Source organism: Dermacentor silvarum, chromosome 4, assembly GCF_013339745.2.
Source record: "Dermacentor silvarum isolate Dsil-2018 chromosome 4, BIME_Dsil_1.4, whole genome shotgun sequence".
NCBI lineage: Eukaryota > Metazoa > Arthropoda > Arachnida > Ixodida > Ixodidae > Dermacentor > Dermacentor silvarum.
In genome coordinates, this window is record NC_051157.2 from 136869678 (window position 1) to 136889374 (window position 19697).

Sequence of the window (19697 nt, forward strand, 5' to 3'; positions counted from 1 at the left end):
CCAGCGTATATTTACGTCACATAGACATCTGGTTGACTCCATCATTCTCAGTGGAAGAGCGAGGATTGTTCCACCGTGACTGTGAATTAAAATCTGTACTCCATGTGGGGCCACTGGAACGCATAACTTGCTTTACCTTAAACGAAGCGGAAAATTCTTTTCTTCAGTTGCTCCAAATCTGCGTTTAGAATGTCTCGCACAAACGAATGAAAATACAATCCTTTGTGAAGGAATGCTGCACCTCCAGCTTCCAATAATTTTTTATTTATTTAACAAAAGTGCAAATGGTAGCTTTCGCGCAAAATTTGGGTTATTTGTGAACGAGCACCCGTAAGTTGTTCTATTGCTACACATAAGTTCCAAGATCACGGTTCTGGGATAAGAAATGTATGATATGCTTGAGGTGCGTGTATTCAGAGTTGACTTCTAGGGGATGGTATTTTTCTGATGCCAAGAAAGACGTCTTTGGCGCTGAGGACAGGGATGCCTTTGTGGAATTCCAACGGCACCTGAAAAGAAAACGTTGCAAAAATAGAACTATGGCCTCAATATTTTTTGACACATTTGGAATATCATGGTGTGCATGCCTGCGGTTATCGACATGAGTAGCTCTGAAACCGAACGAAGCCATACACCGCATCATTAGCAAACGTAAAAGAGTGCATTTACAATTCAGTTGAGCTGTAAGGATACATGTAGCCATGGAGGATGTTCGAATATGGTATTTCTCGAGCATTCTTTACGGCGCCGTAACTGCGTCTTGAGGCGCATAGCCTCAACATGGACGTCGGTCACTGATTCCGGTCTCGAGGCTCGGCTTCGAGGCATAACGGCAATATAGCGTTATCGTCCGTCACGCCTACAGCGAAGACACTGCCTTCGACTACTGACTACCACAAATGACTCCATTCAGTAGAGCAGAACAAGAGCGAGAGAATGGATAGATTCAATTGATTTCTTGTGACGCTTCGGTTCAGGCGTGATCCAAAATAATAATTTAAAAAAACATACGAAAATGTGGGTATGCCTGGGATCGCACACCAATAATCTTGAGTTTTCTAGCCAAGCAACATAAGATATATGCCACGGTCACATTGTGCAAGCAAGCAGGTGATATTTGCAGGGGGGCGCTTTAAAACATCGGCGCTTTTCTGTGGGGCTGATAGTGTGCCATACCTTAGGGTTCAACGAGACGCTGTGACCTTTAATGCTAGTGCACATGAACAGAGGCGTGGGGCACGTTTCTTTCTTTCCACCTTGAGTTCTCTTCGCGCTGCACATGCCGCCTGAACCGTACGTGTTCGCGCATCGAATGGAATAAAATGTATGCCAAGAATACAGAAGAACTTAGTAAAATCTATTTCGCGGTTTGCTCGCTAACACAGACTACCTTGCATATAGTGCATATGAATGTTACTGCAACCAGCCTTAGTAGCATGCAATGGAAGCCGCATGCTTCTCGGAATGATTGCGGGGGACCCTGGAAACGTTCTTGGAAACTTTCCATGAGTGTTTCACGGGGCACTGCAGCAGGCTACGATGTTCAGAATGGCCAGGGGTGTCTTCTTAATATTGAGTGGGAGTCTCTTAATGTATTCAGGAGTCAGGCACTCATAAGAAGTGCTATCTTATTCAATTTACACAATCGCAGTCAGTGGAGCCGTGAGAAATTGACTACGAAGCAATATTTGGCTCATTCCAGGCTCCATGCTCCAGGTTGGACCTCTTCAAGCTTCCGATCGTGGGATCAAATCTCCGACTTTCAGTACAACAGCTCGTGCTCTATCTATTACGCCACCGATCGCACGCATACATCCCTCGCGCCAATGCCAATTGCCCGTTTGCGACCACTAACGCATGGGCCACGTCTCATAGCATGAGCGATAGCGGGTACTCTCGCATGCCAGTTTCCATTTCGCCAGACTTGTAAATGTATTTCGCCTGCGTCAGGTTGCATATGAGCAAGATGATCATACAAGCGACGCTAGTTTCTCCACTTCTTCCCTGGTGGCAACTAACGCTTTGAGTAACCCAAGTCTTTTCTCGGAGCACCTAACGTTACGTTGACGGAATACAACACTGTGTCACTTTATGGATATGTCAAGCTCATAACGGAACAAGCTATCACGTTCCTACAATACACAACAGCTCGTCTTACATAAGCATGTAGGCCTATCTCGTAAAGCTTTGCAGACCTCCAACAATTCTGATTAGCCAGCTACCTGCGAAATTCCTCGCACAGCATCGATTCCCTGAGTGCGTGGGACCTGCATATTTAATTTCTGTGTTTCATCATGTGTCATTTGATTTTCTTTTGCTTTATAGGTGCAGGTACCTTAATTTTTAGTAGGCAAAACGAGGTGATCACTTTCAATTGACGCAGGGGTGATTTACGTTCTCGTGCGGTCAATTGAAGCCCAGGTGCAGTGTGAGTAGCTGAAGGAGGACTCGGAGGGCATTAACCGCTGTGATTAGCTTTGTGGCCATTTCATCTGCGCGGCCGTTCCCACATCTACGGCCGTCTTGGAACCGATTGAACGCGTACGTCATGTGATTAAATCTCTTGTCAAGTGCGTGGTGGCAAGATTGTTAAATATCCGATACTAAGTTTGTCACTGTACCATACCACGAACAGCGCTTGTATGATTTGATGGGCTGTTTTGAAGCCGAAGAATATTGTGGCATGTTAATGTGGTCGCCGACAAGTAAATTGAACTGCATTTGTTTTCTTGAATTTTTCTTTTTTGCAGCACGCAAGTGCAGCAGAGTTTTAACTCCATCGCTGTAGTGCTCTGAACTACAACTATACGTCGATCGACTGAGTATCCGTGTTCCAAACGGATCAGTTACACCGTTTGTGACTTAGCATTATACTTAGCAACAGTTACGCATTTCTCACTGGAAGGGACACCATCAATATTTGGAACTTTGACGCGACCTTAATAGGCTTTTAATATGTCTGCACATGCTGTATTGCGGAGACGCAGTTGACGTGCAATGTGCTTTATAAAATGAGTCATCATCTAGAACCTAGGTTACCGGACCCGAAGGAACCCTGTGGAGAACGCTATAGCAAAAATCCAGTTCCTTATGTCTAGGAGTCTTTAAGAAATAGCTTTTGAAAACGATAGCCAGTGCACTTTTGAAGGCCAAAAGTGCACTGCGCGTGCACTTTTGGCCCACTTTCTGTCTCTCGGAGTTATCTACCCTTTCATTCTTAGTGTAATCCACTCACAACGGCCATCGTTGCAATGCCGCCTACCAGCACTATATTCGGATCACATCCCTGCCTCCTTATATATCTTTTTCGTACTCTTTTTCTTCCTCTGTGAAGTTCAGGCATAGTGCACGTTCATACGGAGCTGCTGCGTTAATTTTCATTGCAATATTTGGGACAAAATTATGACTAACCCCGAAACACTGATTCTCTTTGCACATTTATCATGTTCTGTGCTTGCGCCAAGCGATATTGTTGGAACTCCCACTCCCGAATAACAGGCCGTGGAGTTGCGAATGGTGACATGGGCGACTTATAAATTTTTCCAGGGTTTCAAAGTAAGCTAGTCGTGAAACATTACGGTACCCCCTTGAGCAATATGAAAGGAGACACCCAGATTGCTTTCAAGAGGCAGTAGTGGCTAAACGCAAATGCCTTGCACACGCAAATGCTGAATGACACTAGATTTTCAACAATAAAGGCACTTGTTAAAAATGAACACGTCGAATTTTATTCCACGTAACACGAGTAATCATTCCTTAAACATGAATTTGGCGTTCCTCCTTATATATTCACGACTGTACACTCTGAACGCCTTTTAGGGCAACTTATCAAATCGACAGACTTAAGACATCTCCGAAATTATGTACTGTAGGTAAATGCGGCAAGCTCGCAAAGCGGATCCTCGCAACGTCAACTTCCACCGCTACGATTGTGCCTGCTGTGAGCACGAGGTCGCGGAATCGAATCCCGGCCGCGACGGCCGCATTTTTATGGGGGCGAAATGCAAAAAACGCCCATGTGCTTGCGTTGTAGTGCACGTTAAAGAACTCCAGGTGGCCAAATTAATCCAGAGCCCTCCACTACACCGTACCTCGTAATCAGAACTGGTTTTGGCCCGTAAAATATCAGAAAGAAGAATACCTGTTGTGGACTCTCAAATATGTGCACACAGGCTACCACTCTCGCAGTCATGCGTGGCACGCAAAACTGTGCACAACTTGGCCAGCACCAACATTGCTCGATAGAGCTCTGTGGTTAGCACGGACGGCTCCAAACTGAAGACTCTCGCAGTGGCAAGACCACGGTCTCTAGCGGCCCGGGAGTGGGCAAATTTATTGCAGAAGCAGCGAGAACTGAGCGCCTTGTAATATGTTCATGATTTGTCAGCGAAACGAGACAAAGACAAAAAAGAATAGACGATGACAAGTGATGTACATCAACTGACGTTTTCATGCAGACAGGTGGCCAATATATACAACGCAAATTCAACTCCCCACCCCGTCACCTCAAAGCAGGAAAAATAAACTTATCTGGCAATTTAGCGGTAAAAGCGTGAGAAATACGTTGGCACTACATGACACACCTTTGAGATTACCGATCTATGGTTTAAACCGCGTTCACCACATTGCCAAGTGGTGTCGAGGAGCTTACTCGACACACGTACTGGCTCTTCGAGGAGCGAAGTGTTACTGACAGTGGTTCGGATCAAAGCACGGTCAGTTGCATTATAGATGTGTACCTCGACCATGTGACCGGCTTCCAACACTTCGCACACTTCGTAAACGCGCGCCTTTCCCCCTTTGACTCGCCTAATGCTAACGCATTAAATACCAACATCTCTTACGACAGCACTGCACACATAACGTGTGATTAAACATGATTCAAAAAGTTTAATTCATGTGGTGTTACAGTAATCGAGGCCTGGCTTACGCATTCTGCGCACGCTTATGGATGTGAAAAGCTGCAGCTATCTCAAGCGCCCACTGACCTCTGTACCTCATAACGACAACGATACTATTGGAAAGGATGTGCAACTACAATAGTGACGTGATGTGTGCGGTGCTTTTGCACAAAATGTTGGTTTCATTTATTTCTCCCGCTCTGGGGAGCGGGAGGTGCAATCTGCTTTGTATATGTTAGCCACGTGTTCGCATGAAAGCTTCAGTTCAGACAGCGCTTGATACCATCTCTTCTGTTTAGTCTTTGTCTCGTTTCAGCGCTGACAAATCATCGGCAACCTTATTATCTTGCTACCCGCAGTGGTGGCTTAGAGGCTATGGAGCTGTGCTGATAAGCACGAAGTCACGGGTTCAAATAGTGGCCGCGGCGGCCGAATTTTGACAGGTGCGCAATGCATGGAGGCCCGTGGATTAAGGGACACGTTAAATAATTGACTAGGTGGTCAAAACTGATCCAGAGTCTTCACAATATGGCATGCCTCATAATCAGATCGTGGTTCCTGCGCGCAAAACCCGATAATTTAGTTTTTTTACTGTTTCGATTTACTCACGCCCTGAAATAGAAGTGGAAAATGGTGAATTGGCTTCAGATTGGAGATAGCGGCACAACACAAAAGAACGAACCGACGAGAAGATCCTATAGTTTCGAGATCCTAAGTGCGGTTGAAGTAATACTGTCTTGACACGTTATTTTTAGCATGCATCAGTCGTCAAAAGTACGTCACCAGATACCTTTGTTTTCTTCGTGGGAACGAATTCCGCGCTTCTCACGGAATGCAGAAGGCAAAGCTTGACTGAAAGCAGAGCGAAGCGCATGCCGACGCAATTCCGCGGTCCTGCTCCAAAAGGTAGGTAGGTGTACGGCAGGATGGAGCCGACGTTTTCTTCGCTGAACCTAAGTGGAATAAACGGTTTTATAAATAGGGGTGCTTATATTGTCAGTTGTCGTGACTGCGAAGAATAAGGTACTGCTTGAGGCGTGAGGTAGGACATTTACTTTTGGTTGGGCGAATTTGTGCCCAGCAAAACAAACACTTAATGTACAACGATAGCAGCGAACACAGTCGTTGGTCGTCAAAATCAGATTTTCGAGCCAATTTCTTCGGCTATACTGCGTATCCCACATAATTTGTGCCAAGATTTATATATATGTATATGCAAGTGCCCCGTAGCTGGACAGAACCAAGGTAACGTTGCTTGCCGTAGCTTGGATAGTCAGGCTATTTTGTACTTCGCCTAATTATGGAATTACTCATTCATTAATCAACTGCTCAAATATACAAGTTACGTGGGCCGCATGGTATATGCAAGGCTCGTCGTATATTCCAGAGGGATCGGTAGCGCTCGCGTGCGTTAGAGAAAGTGCACCACTATTCGCATCGCGCACGTAATCTGATAAAAGCTTATTTTGCAGTAGAATAGGTGACCACATTCGAAAAAGATGTGAAATGGGAGTCTGCGTCTTGTGCTGAGCGATAACCTCACAGCCGTGGGCAGCCCATGAAAAATGGTTGCCGAACAAACATACATATATGTACCTGAAGCTTAACCAAAGCATAGCCAATACGTGTCAGTATGAAGGGAATAAGCTGGGTAGCAGGGAGCCCATTAGTTGGGAAGAAATTGAAAAAATTATACGCGTCTACCATTCGCCCCACGTCCTTCCCGGTCATTTACAGAACTTTTTTCTTGACTTTGCACATGGCGGAGTGTAAAGCGATGATTCACAGTTAATGTCTTGTGCCGTTGCTTTGAATGAATTGACTAACGTTTTGTGAAAACGCTATCGCAAAAAATGTTAATTGTAAAAAAAATGTTCAGAAAATTGTTTCAGTAAAGTGAGCTCTTCAATAACACAATGGTGCGTTTTGCATTGGTTGCTGCATATCTTTCCTTGCCATCGTGCATTCACTGGTAATCCTTCTGGAAGCTTTTTTTTGTTCATAATCGTGCGTTACAGCTTAAAAATAAATATTCCTCATAGCAGAAGAATCGAAATAACTGAGTGGCTCGATTTCATTTACTTACAACTCGAAGTCAAGAGGCAATGAAGCCAAGTCCTTTCTTGCTTTCTTGTCTCGTGGCCTTTTTTGTGTAACTTTTTTGGGAGGACGAGTCGAAATACTATTATGGAGGCAAGGCTTTGTTATGAGTTAATGCTTTTTTATCTGCTGATGTCAAGTTTGAAACTATTTCTTGAGTAATGTACAGCTTTGATTTTGTGCGACTGGCTATCCCAAGAAACCTGATAATCGATGCGATCGAATCCTACAGAATCTGAAGCAGCAGGACGCAGGGTGCATCAGCAGGGTATGCATTGCTGCTCGCTCAAAAAAGTGCTGACACAGGCACAGGTGCCTCCGCATCGAGAGAAACTGTGTTGTTGTCATCACATAACGTGTTCCACTCCACTGTGTCCGCGACGAAAGAAGCCGAAAAAGGTGGGTTGAACTCAAAGCTACAGAAGTTAGCTGGGATGATCTGGCATGCAGAAATTCAATCGTTTTATTTTGACTCCCACTTTTTCAATTTTAAATTTCTTATTTTTATTTTTGTGCCTTTTATGTAACATGCCGCCAGTGCGTTCAACAACACTGGTTAAAACTCAAAGGAAGGCAACCACATATTTTCAATTTCTTTCGTACGTCAACGACATCTTCAATAGTACTTCAATCTATTATGCAGGAAAATTTCATATCGCCCACCAGCCCTCCAATTCAAATGTTCATTCAAAACTTTTGTTGCTTGAATCCGTGGCGTATGCGGATAATGAAGAACCTTGGCTTCAGGTGCAGCAATGATGATCTGGTGAGCGATGGACAAAAATGGTTATTAGAATTTTATAATTGGTAGAGAAAGTATCTTGTAATTGGAAGGATACAAAGATAAACACAGCATTTTCGCAGTTGGATCATTAGCGCATCAGCCGGTATATATATTTCTGTCGACTAATTACGGGGCTTTTTAATTTAACACGGTTGCCAAAGCAGCATTTACATTCGCTTTAGGGGCGTGGCGCCCTCGTTACTGCGACGTGCTTCCTCGACGTCTCATGAAAAGGAGGTTTCGTGATCTCACGACCTCACTACTGCTGAGCTCCCACAAAAAAGTTAACGAATAACGCAAACGTGGAAATTCTAATCTAACCATACATAAATTAATAATACTCTTATATCACCATCTTTCATGATGCGAAGAAAGAATTATTCTTTCGTTTCGATATATTACGCAGCTTAGGTTTCAGAAAAACACTATCACATGCCGCGGCCGGCGTTCTACATAATACTTACTCGTTCTCAAGAAAACTGCGTATACTATCGAAAGTGACAGTTGCTAGGCAGCTCAACAGGCAGTTCATGTCATACGCTGCACAACTACGCTTTCTTGATAAGTGTGCACAGAACCACGATTTAAAGAAATAATACCAAGGCTTCTGTGCATACAATCAAGGGTATGCACCGTGTAACCAAACATTACCGAGCCTGCACCGGCCACAAGAGAAACCATAATTTACGAAGGTAATCTTTTACGTTTTCTGTGCACGTATTGCAGCAGAGAGCTCCCCTTCAGCTAGTAGACACAGTTATACCTAGATACACTAATGGCATATTCGAGTGGTCGTTTCAGAGCGCTCTAGCCGTGCTATAACTGTTTTAAAAAACAAATTTAAAGCTGTATTACGACAATAACTGGGTATGGAAGTGATGATCCTGCTTCGTTATCATCAAAGGAACCCGTTCTTGCAAATGGTAATGCTTAATAACTGTTTTACATGACCTTTGTAGCGCTACCAGAGCGCTCTAACACGACTACCCGAATATGCCATAAATGTGCAATGAGCACTCCTGTCTGATCATTCGGAAAGAGTCAACAGCTTTGTGCCAATATACATTCTGTAAAGAACTGCTGTACAAACCAGCTGAAATCTGTTATGGTGGCACGGAGGTTGTCATGCAGGTTGTGAGGGTCGTATTTTTTTATCAGGCAGAAGAGTTGACATATTAGTACAGGCGCCTCTTGTGATATCGCGGCAGATTTCTGTGTGATATTTGCTTCTTCGCCACGAAAGCGTAAGGTTCGTCGCGTGTGCAGCTTTCTGCCATGGCTATCGATCTAACTTTTTACAAATGACTCTCATTTCTTCATTTGGCACTACAACACTGTTAATTTTTGCAGTATTTCTTTTGTGAGTGGTGATCCTCGGAAGTGTGTATGTTTCGGTCCTTTACGGCATGCCCTTCTAACGCGCTACAAAATGCCAGGGTAATATCCCTATTAAGCGTCTTGATAACCGTGCACGTAACAGCGGCTGCTGATTTCAATATCTTGGGGGAAAATATTGATGTCGACTAGTAGTTCTGCGTCACAGCCGGAAACCTTGAAGGCCGGGGTATCCAAACATGAACGCCGAACTAATGGCACAGTTCCACAAATTACGATCGGCCTCAGGCTCGTTAAGTGACGGAAGTCATAATTTCAAAACGGCGCTTGCTTTCCCAAGGAGTGGGAAGCAATTCGTCCTGTTTTCATCAAGCACTCACGTGGGCTATTAGGGGGATGCACACCAGGTTCCATACGTCTAGCGCCGTCCAGAACCAAAACTAATATTATATATATGGCCCCAAAATGTACCCCGTATCCTTTTACATACCTGAAACTGAGCTTAGAAACACTGAACCTTTCGCAGTTGAAACATTTATTTATACACCACTATTCTTAGCGCTTCTAGGCATTCATTGCCATCTCAAATCTTATGCTCATTCGAGTTTATTCCAGTTAATTTCTTTTGGTGCAGAATTGGTGAGTTAAATATTGCTTGTGCAGCCTAGCAATGTGTTTCAATAATTCCGATGCAGGCTCCAAAATAGAGCCCAGGGTGAGTTCATATAGTTCAATAGAGCCCACGGTGCTCGTACTGCAATCAGACCATCACTGTATGATTACAGAAACGACAACTTCGCCCCAGAACCATATACGTCATAAACCATTGGCGGCGTAAGGCATGTCGACCTTTTCTGGTCGGATTATTCCTGAAAATACAAATTTTTACAGGAAATATTCGATATCAAGAAAAACAAAAAGCAAACATTTTACAGAAATGTGGATTCAGGACAGCCTATTACATAATTTGTCAAACTTGTGCGGCAGATAACCGTATCTCTCCGTGATATTTAATAACTGTCCATGCGTCACACCATGCTGGGGTTAGGCGTATGGGCTGTATATTTCGACCTTGCTGTGCAATGTGCCCGAAAATCTTCAAACAATCTGTCCTCATGTTTGACGCAATTCTGATTGCGAACTAGGAAGTCCTAAGAAGAACATGCTGCTTGCAACTCAGTAGTTTGTTTTTGGCAGTTTATGAAATGAAAATAAACGTACAGTACATTGCCAAAAACTGCATTGTGATTTTTTTCCTTATTTTCCCTGTTTCTTCTGGATGCGAGTGATATAAAATTTTCTCTGCATTGAAAAGTTGCGAGCCAGAAAAGGTTAAAGAAAAAAATTGTAGAAGCATAATATCGCGTGCCGGGAGCAGATAATAAAGGCACCCGACCACAGAGTGTATTTGACAAATTACCACCACCAAGACCGCCTTATTGGCACGGCTGTATATTGAAATCTAACAAGTTATTTCCTGTATATGCCGCACCAATAAACCGAATAATTGTCGACCATTGAGCTAGCGAGAATGATCATGGAAAATGTTTGATTATAACGGGTGCATCGGGGTTAAGCGGCGGTCAAAGTTTTTTGTGTCTATTAATGTTGGCGCCAATAATGTCATCCGAAGCTTTCTACTACAGGAACAAATAGCAAGCGTTCTCAGTGACACATATGGACAAAGTTGTAATAAACTGACCAAGGTTTGGGAGGCCGATTTTGGGCCATAGTACTAGTCTGGCTCATATGGGCATTAGGATGCAGAACTTCGATGGTAAGATCTGCCTGTCTATCTTGACGTTGAAAACCACAAACTTTTTTTTATTCAGCATTGATTCAGACACAGTGAATGTCTTGGATGGCAAGAATAAAGGCAGAACATTGTTTGCCTGACTAAGGCCCTGTCACCCCTACATTCCTCAACGGCAAGGTAGCATATCATAAAATATATTATACAAACATATCAATAGCATGGATTACACATACATAACATACATTACAAACATACGTGCATTAAATACAAGAATCATTGTACAACTTTCCGAGTAGAAACAGTTTAGGTCCAGCATAGTAATATGAATACGAAAAAAGTTTTATATATATACAAGCACAATATGAAACCGGCTTAATATAATGATACATAAAACACAAAAGATACCAATTAGCACAACGTCAATCAGAAATGGAAAGCAAATATTTTTTCATAGCACTTTCAAAATAATTTATTGATCTGAAGTTTTGCGCAACAGTGATCGTGTTAGGGTGTGCATTTACGAAGAATGGGACTAAGTATGCTGATTGGTTTCTACCGTAGTTGGTCCTGCAAAATAGAACTCTAATATGGTCATGCCTGAAATTGTATTGGATGTAACTTGAGAGGTACTTTTGATAAAAACTGAGTGATTTTTTCTCGAGTTCGTCTCGTATGTATATTGCGAGCTTAAGTTCGTATAGTTGATTAATTTTTAAAAGTCCATGCTTCAAGAAAAAAGGTGCCGTGTGATCACGGGGTCCAAGATTTTCAACAACGCGAACTACTTGTTTTTGGAGACATATCAGCCGATCCAAGTCTGATTGGTATCTCAGTTATTGGTATCATACCTAAAACCTGATGTGATTATGGCGTCTTTTGAATAATTTCTACGCAATAACTCCTTCTGTTTTTCAGAAAAACGTTCATGTGCATGAATAAATTCTCAGAACGTGTCGAGAACTTTGAAGCAAAATTGCAACAGCGTTTTATAGGAAGCGTCATAAAAAGTGATAAGGAGACATTGCTGATTCTATCTCGAAACTGGCGCCTCCGGAAGCGCCTACATCTGTCAGCATATGATTCTTTTTTGTTTTAACTAGTCTGAGCAAAAGAAAACGTTTGGCCCTCAATGACTGACATTGCGTTACAAGACGTTACAACTATAGCGTGGCCAAGTGGCCCCACAAAAGTTAAATTTGTATCTCACTGTTCTTCAGTTGTGCAGCCCTGACTTACATATTTCCGTATCTTCATCTTTTTGTTAGACTAGATTATGTGACTCTTGTATGCACTAATTTTATAATTATTATTATTCTTGATAAGGAGTGTGTTTACCATTATGGATCTCTTGTAACATTGCTTCACTCTGAGTGAACATGTTGGGTCGTGCATTGGTGAATGCAAATTTTTGTGATTTATTGCACAAAGACATCGCTCTGCTTGTAGGTTTTCTCTTCCGCAAAGTTTGTTTTGACCTATGTAAGCCTCTTTAAGCCCCAATTGTTCCATGTAGAAGATTGGTGATACATTCCGCCAATTCAAATACAAGCTTTCTGTAGAATTCCAGTTGGCCTCTGCAGAGAGTTTTGGGAAGAAGTAATGAATTCAAAGCTATCTGTAGCTGTTCATTGAGCGACAAGTGTATATTTTGTTTGCCTGCATTCCGCTAGCATATGTGACTTCCATCCATATACAGCCCGCCAGTTTATTGCGCAATTCATAAAAGATGGTTTTGCGAAGTACTTTGTAAGTGGTTCTTGTTCATACCAAGCTTTCCGGCAACGTCGAGCGCCTTCCCTATAATTCAAAAACCAGTTTCTTATACTGCCTTTTTGTGTGTATGTGTGTGTCTGTGCGTGTGCTTTCACCTTCGAAGTTGGAATAATCTAAACTAACTGTCCTATTACCACTGACATGTTTTCGGCTCCTTCAGAATTTATCTAAAAGCAATCGCCCTCCAGAACACACGATAAATGACTCTGTTTACTACAAACGTTAAATAAGTCTGAGAAAGCAGGTCGGTAAAATCGACAAACGGGTGGTTTCTGCGTCAGTACATCTCCTAGTCTGTACATGTCTTTCCTGCTGCTTGACTACTCCCAATAACAAAGCAACTAGCCCAAGGCTCCATTCTGGTATTTTGTCTATTTGTACCAAGTGCTGCAAATATCTTCATGCGTTCGCCATACGTAACTTATATTTATTGAGTTGTACTAAGTCTTTTCTCATAAAGCATAATCTTACCTGTCTGGATTGAATTTTTCCGGATCTGGGAAGAGTAGAGGGTCATGGTGCATAGCGTAGGCAGGCACGACAACAGAGCAGCCACTTGACAACTTGATTCCTGTCTCACCAAGGACGTAATCTTTGCTGGCAATCCTTTGGAGCCTAAATATAAGTAAAAAATTTCAGCCCTTGTAATGTGCATTGTTGGACGACTTGGTACATGTTCAGAGAGTGGTAACAAGCGGAAAATTGACAAGCATGTCCCTCGTCCCTGTGTCCTCCCTCATTCCTATCAATCTTGTTGTTACCACCCTCCAAATAATAAACCCGTCCTGTAAATCAAACACTATGTAGAACGCTCTGTGGACCTAACTGAACGTCCTGGTTAACAGTTTATTTGGTCAGAAAAACAACTCATCCTGACCTCGCTGCAGGTGGATACATCCGTAGAGTCTCCGACAAGACGCAGTGCAGATACTTCAACCTAGAAACAACATCCAGACTTGGATCGTTGCCCTGGGCAAACAGGCGAGAAGAGAGAAGGAAGAATTCACGTTGCTGTTAAGCCACCAAGGTTACTCAGTGGCTGTCTACGGGAGGACTTTGCTTGACATTGATTATTTTGTTATGGAGTTTCACAAAGACAGTGAATGCATAAATGAGAAGCATTCTCACAGGGCACTGAAAAGCCAGCCAAGAAATAAACACGTAACAAGATCTTGAATTTGCTGAGCCTCAATAGCAAATAAGTGCAAGAAATCCGCGCTCACAGCACACAAATCTCATGAATGATGGAGTGAACATGCACGTGTCTCTTTTTTCCAAGTAATATAGGTATGCAACGCGTCCACATCTATACAGTCATAGAGTTAAAATGTAAAATGAATAAGAGCCAAGCAAACAAAAAAATCGCGGTAGCTTGCACTAGTGGCGCAAGGCGGAAGACACAGCGGAGCTGATCGGTTCCTAGCTGGTCATGGCTATACGAAGTGATGTTAACTTATACGCAGTAATGCCAAGTGATGCTAAGTTATACGAAGTGTTTAAGTATTTCCTCGTGGTCGGTGGCGTCGGGGAACGCCTCGCGAAGCACTTGCAGTCCGAGCACATGTAGGGGAAGTGGAGCGAAAGCTTTGCACAGTGTACAGGCGGCGCGCAGCAGACATGCCGGGATGACGTCACGGCACATGTGCAGTAGCGCGCAGCTGGTGGGAGTTCGGCGGAGCCGCCGCCAGAGCCGCCTGCTACAGTCACGGACACCGCGAGCGTTCGGCGCCAATGCGGGGAAACGGAGAAGCGCGGTTGGCGTCGGCAGCACCTCTGCGCGTTTCCGCGTTGGTGCTGCTACAATTTGTTTCTCTTTCTCACGCTATGATTTTCTCTTTCTCTATCGCGAGCATAGCGCGCGACGCGCACTCTCTCTCGCTCTCATTTTCTATGTCTCTCTCCCGAGCATAGCGGCACAACGCTCCGCGAGGTGGTTGCTAGGCAACGCAGTGGCAGGCAGCTGCGGCGTCGCTGGTTGGCATGGCTACGGCGCGACTAGCTTTTCGTGAAACGCGCACGTTTACTGGCTGGCTTAAACAGATTCGCTGTTAATATGCACGTACTATCAACCTCACTGGCTCGTTCAATCCTATCTTCTAAGAAATGCTTGCTCTTTGCGTACAACGTGTACTGATTACATGCTCAGGCACAAGCAACCATACCACGCTATCCACCTCCCTTGGTGGTTTCCAGAGCAACTTCATCTGCGCTTCTTCCAAACAGAAAACATTATCTGAACATGTGTTTTCAGGCACACTCAGGTGCATCAAAGCGCAGGACATTAGACACGCTCCTACATTTATGTTCACAGAGAGCCATGCTTTAAGGTGGCCACCATGTCTTCCGTTTATAGCTGACTTCGTTTATGTCACTTCGAGGTTTATTACCCCCCGTCCTCCTCCTCCTATATGAATGAATCCAGGAAATACAACTAAGGAGGATGGTCTTGTTCTTTTACAAAAGAAACAACTATAAAAGACCAATTATGGATCTATGTTGTGACAAATTTAGCATTCTGAAAAGGCATATATAAATAATTGCTGAAACAACGTGAAACATGACAGAAAGTATATGATCAGTGCCACCATTTTGCGGAAGGCAACGCATCTTTCAGTAAAACCAGTCTAACCAAATACGTTTTGCATCAATGCATCTTTATTTCGGACTGTCGTGGTCTGGATATACTTGTGCCTTCGACCCCGTCCTCCCGACTGATCCTTATCGCGCGGCGCTTCGCCCTTTTTCCCCTGCTTTCAAAGGCTCAGCTGATCAGGTCACACTCCAGTTTGCGTCAGCTAGCGTGGCCTTGAGTCTACTCCTTCGCCTTTATGCCTCCCTGCATGGAAGGTATAATTACCGCTGCTCTTTTCTGCGTGTGGCTGCAGGGACGTAGGAACGCCGGCAGTTGTTCTTACCTCTCTTGCTCTTCCTGCTTCAGATAACGAGGTATTACCCTATCAGACTTCGCTTTAGGAAGTGGTACCACATTGTACCAGAAAAATACGCTACGCAGCAGCTCGGCAGAGGGACGCGCCTAGTTCCTTTTAACACGATAGCGTTTAGGGCCCTGTTGTCGCAGAAAAATACCGGCGTAGGCGTCGGCATTGGTACCCGCGGACGAGAAAATCATCCCCTACCACGTTTGTGTATGCCACACCATTCTATCATTAATGTTGCTCATACCTTGTCTTGCATTCTTGGCAAAGCTATTCCTCGGAATTTTTGAGAATGACAATCTCAAAGCAATGTCATGAAACAAAACACCGACAGCGCATGCCTTTATGTTAAATATTTTCAGACTGAAATATTAAAAGTGCGAAAACAAATACGGAAACCATGTAAAAAGATGTAATTTTCTTGGTGCGGTTGTGCACTATCTCTGGGATCGGCCCCACGCAGGAGGCCGCGTTTCCACCAGAAGCTCGCCCACGTGCATAGCGTGCGCCGCTAGTGTTTACCAGTAACCATTACGGTTGCATAAGCTGCAGTCCGTCGGAACCATGAGTAGCAGTCAGGGATCTTTGAATGCTATTGCATTGCATTCTTAAAAGCGAAGCTTAAGCGTCCTCCCAATTTCTTCCTTCAGCCCTTATTATTTCTGTTTCTTCACTCCAAAAGTCTAACTAACGGTACAGACAGACAGACAGACAGACAGACAGACAGACAGACAGACAGACAGACAGACAGACAGACAGACAGACAGACAGACAGACAGACAGACAGACAGACAGACAGACAGACAGACAGACAGACAGACAGACAGACAGACAGACAGACAGACAGACAGACAGACAGACAGACAGACAGACAGACAGACAGACAGACAGACAGACAGACAGACAGACAGACAGACAGACAGACAGACAGACAGACAGACAGACAGACAGACAGACAGACAGACAGACAGACAGACAGACAGACAGACAGACAGACAGACAGACAGACAGACAGACAGACAGACAGACAGACAGACAGACAGACAGACAGACAGACAGACAGACAGACAGACAGACAGACAGACAGACAGACAGACAGACAGACAGACAGACAGACAGACAGACAGACAGACAGACAGACAGACAGACAGACAGACAGACAGACAGACAGACAGACAGACAGACAGACAGACAGACAGACAGACAGACAGACAGACAGACAGACAGACAGACAGACAGACAGACAGACAGACAGACAGACAGACAGACAGACAGACAGACAGACAGACAGACAGACAGACAGACAGACAGACAGACAGACAGACAGACAGACAGACAGACAGACAGACAGACAGACAGACAGACAGACAGACAGACAGACAGACAGACAGACAGACAGACAGACAGACAGACAGACAGACAGACAGACAGACAGACAGACAGACAGACAGACAGACAGACAGACAGACAGACAGACAGACAGACAGACAGACAGACAGACAGACAGACAGACAGACAGACAGACAGACAGACAGACAGACAGACAGACAGACAGACAGACAGACAGACAGACAGACAGACAGACAGACAGACAGACAGACAGACAGACAGACAGACAGACAGACAGACAGACAGACAGACAGACAGACAGACAGACAGACAGACAGACAGACAGACAGACAGACAGACAGACAGACAGACAGACAGACAGACAGACAGACAGACAGACAGACAGACAGACAGACAGACAGACAGACAGACAGACAGACAGACAGACAGACAGACAGACAGACAGACAGACAGACAGACAGACAGACAGACAGACAGACAGACAGACAGACAGACAGACAGACAGACAGACAGACAGACAGACAGACAGACAGACAGACAGACAGACAGACAGACAGACAGACAGACAGACAGACAGACAGACAGACAGACAGACAGACAGACAGACAGACAGACAGACAGACAGACAGACAGACAGACAGACAGACAGACAGACAGACAGACAGACAGACAGACAGACAGACAGACAGACAGACAGACAGACAGACAGACAGACAGACAGACAGACAGACAGACAGACAGACAGACAGACAGACAGACAGACAGACAGACAGACAGACAGACAGACAGACAGACAGACAGACAGACAGACAGACAGACAGACAGACAGTGAACTTTTACTCAGGTCCTGAGGGACTAGCCGGCGGAGACCCGTTGGGGCCGCCGGCTCGCCGCTGGCTGCTCCCATGTCGGAATCAGGAGGCCAAGCCTCTCCGATCGTTCACGGGCCCCTGGACGGCCATGGACTGGAGCTTGAGTTCCGTACTAGAGATGGCCTCGTCCCAGTCCTGTTTCGCTGGTGAGTGACGTTATCCCCGTAAAGCAGGACACTGCCAGAGCATATGGGCTAGAGTGCTAAACTCCTCCCCACAATCCGGGCACTGTGGTCAATTTCTGTGTTCATCCTGCTTAGGAAACCTCGCGAGGGATATATGATCTCGTCTGAAGCATCCTAAGCGTTATAGATTTGAGCTCTACATAGATTTGGGTGTGGAGGGGGGAAGCGCCTGCGTTCCTCTTTATAGTGAGAGATGATCTCATGGAAGGTTAGTAAAGGGTGGTCGCTGTGCAGAGCTCCTCCGGATCCAATGTGAAAGCCTCACGCCGTCTAACTTCAAAAATTGTTATCGCGTCACATAGAGAAAAATATCTCGAAATCCTACTTAGCTTTTACTTTCCGTGCCATGTGAGAAGAGATCTTTCGGTACTATCGCTCCACTAAATAAAACTTCCATTTCAATAAAACCAACTTTGTTTATGCGCCGCTGTTTCCCTTAGACAAGTGATAACGCGGACACAATGCTGTATAAATAAGCGTTATAGTAGAAAACAAACTCCAGGTGCACGCCAGCAGTGGCTTTCTATAGCTGAATGTCATTAAACATGAACAAGCATGAGGAGCTTACGTGTGTTCAATACATTCATTGACTTCTTTCCGCAGTACGTTTTGGACGTCGGGGTTCAGCGCCAGGAGATATGCGCGTACGCCAATACTGCTGATGTGCTGTCAAGGCCGGCCAGAAAGAACTGCACGCATTGAGCCAGAGCTTCTGTTTCTGTCAAACCTAGAGGAGTAAAATAAGATTTTATCGCAGCTTTTACGCTTTTAAGGTTCTAGACCTAGGCACATACGTCCGAAATTAAAACTCAAGCATATCAATAATGCGTAGATATGAATTAACATTATCTTGGTAGCAGTGAGTAAGGAAAAAACCATCAAATACAGAGCATCTTTAATACATTTGACAGGGTGGTGTCAGGCACTGTCCCAAGTTTTGTGTTCGGTGTTTTCCATGAGCGTAAAAACTGAAGCCACCACTGCTTAACTTGAATCTTTGACAAAATAATGAAACTAGCGTACTCTCTTTGATGATGGTTTAGGCTGTGGCGCCATTAGTTCAAACATTTAGTGGATTGTATGTGGGAATTCGTGCCAAACGAAGCTTTCTGTCATGTTAACGCAAATGTTACCCAAACGTAACGCTTATGGTGCTAACCTAATGTTTATCCAAATACAGCACAATAACACAGATGTAACACAATGACGGAAGTGCTTGAATGTAGGTTCAACGTTCGTTTAAATGAGGCAAAGATACTCGCTAAATTTATTAGACACAAGGCAAGTGTATTTTGGTAGTTCGCACAGTCCATATTGTTATCAGCACATCACAAAGCCCAGTTTTTTTTTTCCTTTTTTTCACGTTACCTATCGTCAGAAATTTCAGCGTTCGCAATCGCCCATGCGAGTTCAACCAGTACAATTGTACAAGATTACATGCGTGTCGTGTCATAAATAGAAGCGATGCGCAGAACAAACTGTGCATGGTATCTTCTCTAGTATCTTCTCGATGGTGTTGTTGGCTTGGCACAACAGTGTCAAGCGGCATGTGCGTCGCAAAACACGAAACCTATAGAGAAACGTTTAGCTCGCCAGTCTCAGCAATAAACATTTCCTACCTTGTCAATGTCAAACACATGGTCAATCGCTCGACCAGTTCGCTAGCTGTATTGACTGGCTAAGGTAACAACAGCTAGCAAGACGT

The 19697-nt window shown here is 44.3% G+C and overlaps 1 protein-coding gene across 1 annotated transcript in view; it reads right to left on the reverse strand.

Moving 5' to 3' along the window:
- Positions 1 to 316: 316 nt before the first annotated feature.
- The window catches only part of LOC119448927 (cytochrome P450 3A8), a 381638-nt gene continuing 362257 nt past the window's right edge, over positions 317 to 19697 (reverse strand). Inside the window, exons 11-14 of the mRNA XM_049666107.1 lie at positions 13527 to 13618; positions 13121 to 13264; positions 5692 to 5854; positions 317 to 509 (exon numbers count right to left, since the gene is read on the reverse strand). Of these exons, the coding sequence (XP_049522064.1) occupies positions 414 to 509; positions 5692 to 5854; positions 13121 to 13264; positions 13527 to 13618 (495 nt within the window). The 3' untranslated portion in view covers positions 317 to 413. The remainder of the gene's footprint in view (positions 510 to 5691; positions 5855 to 13120; positions 13265 to 13526; positions 13619 to 19697) is intronic.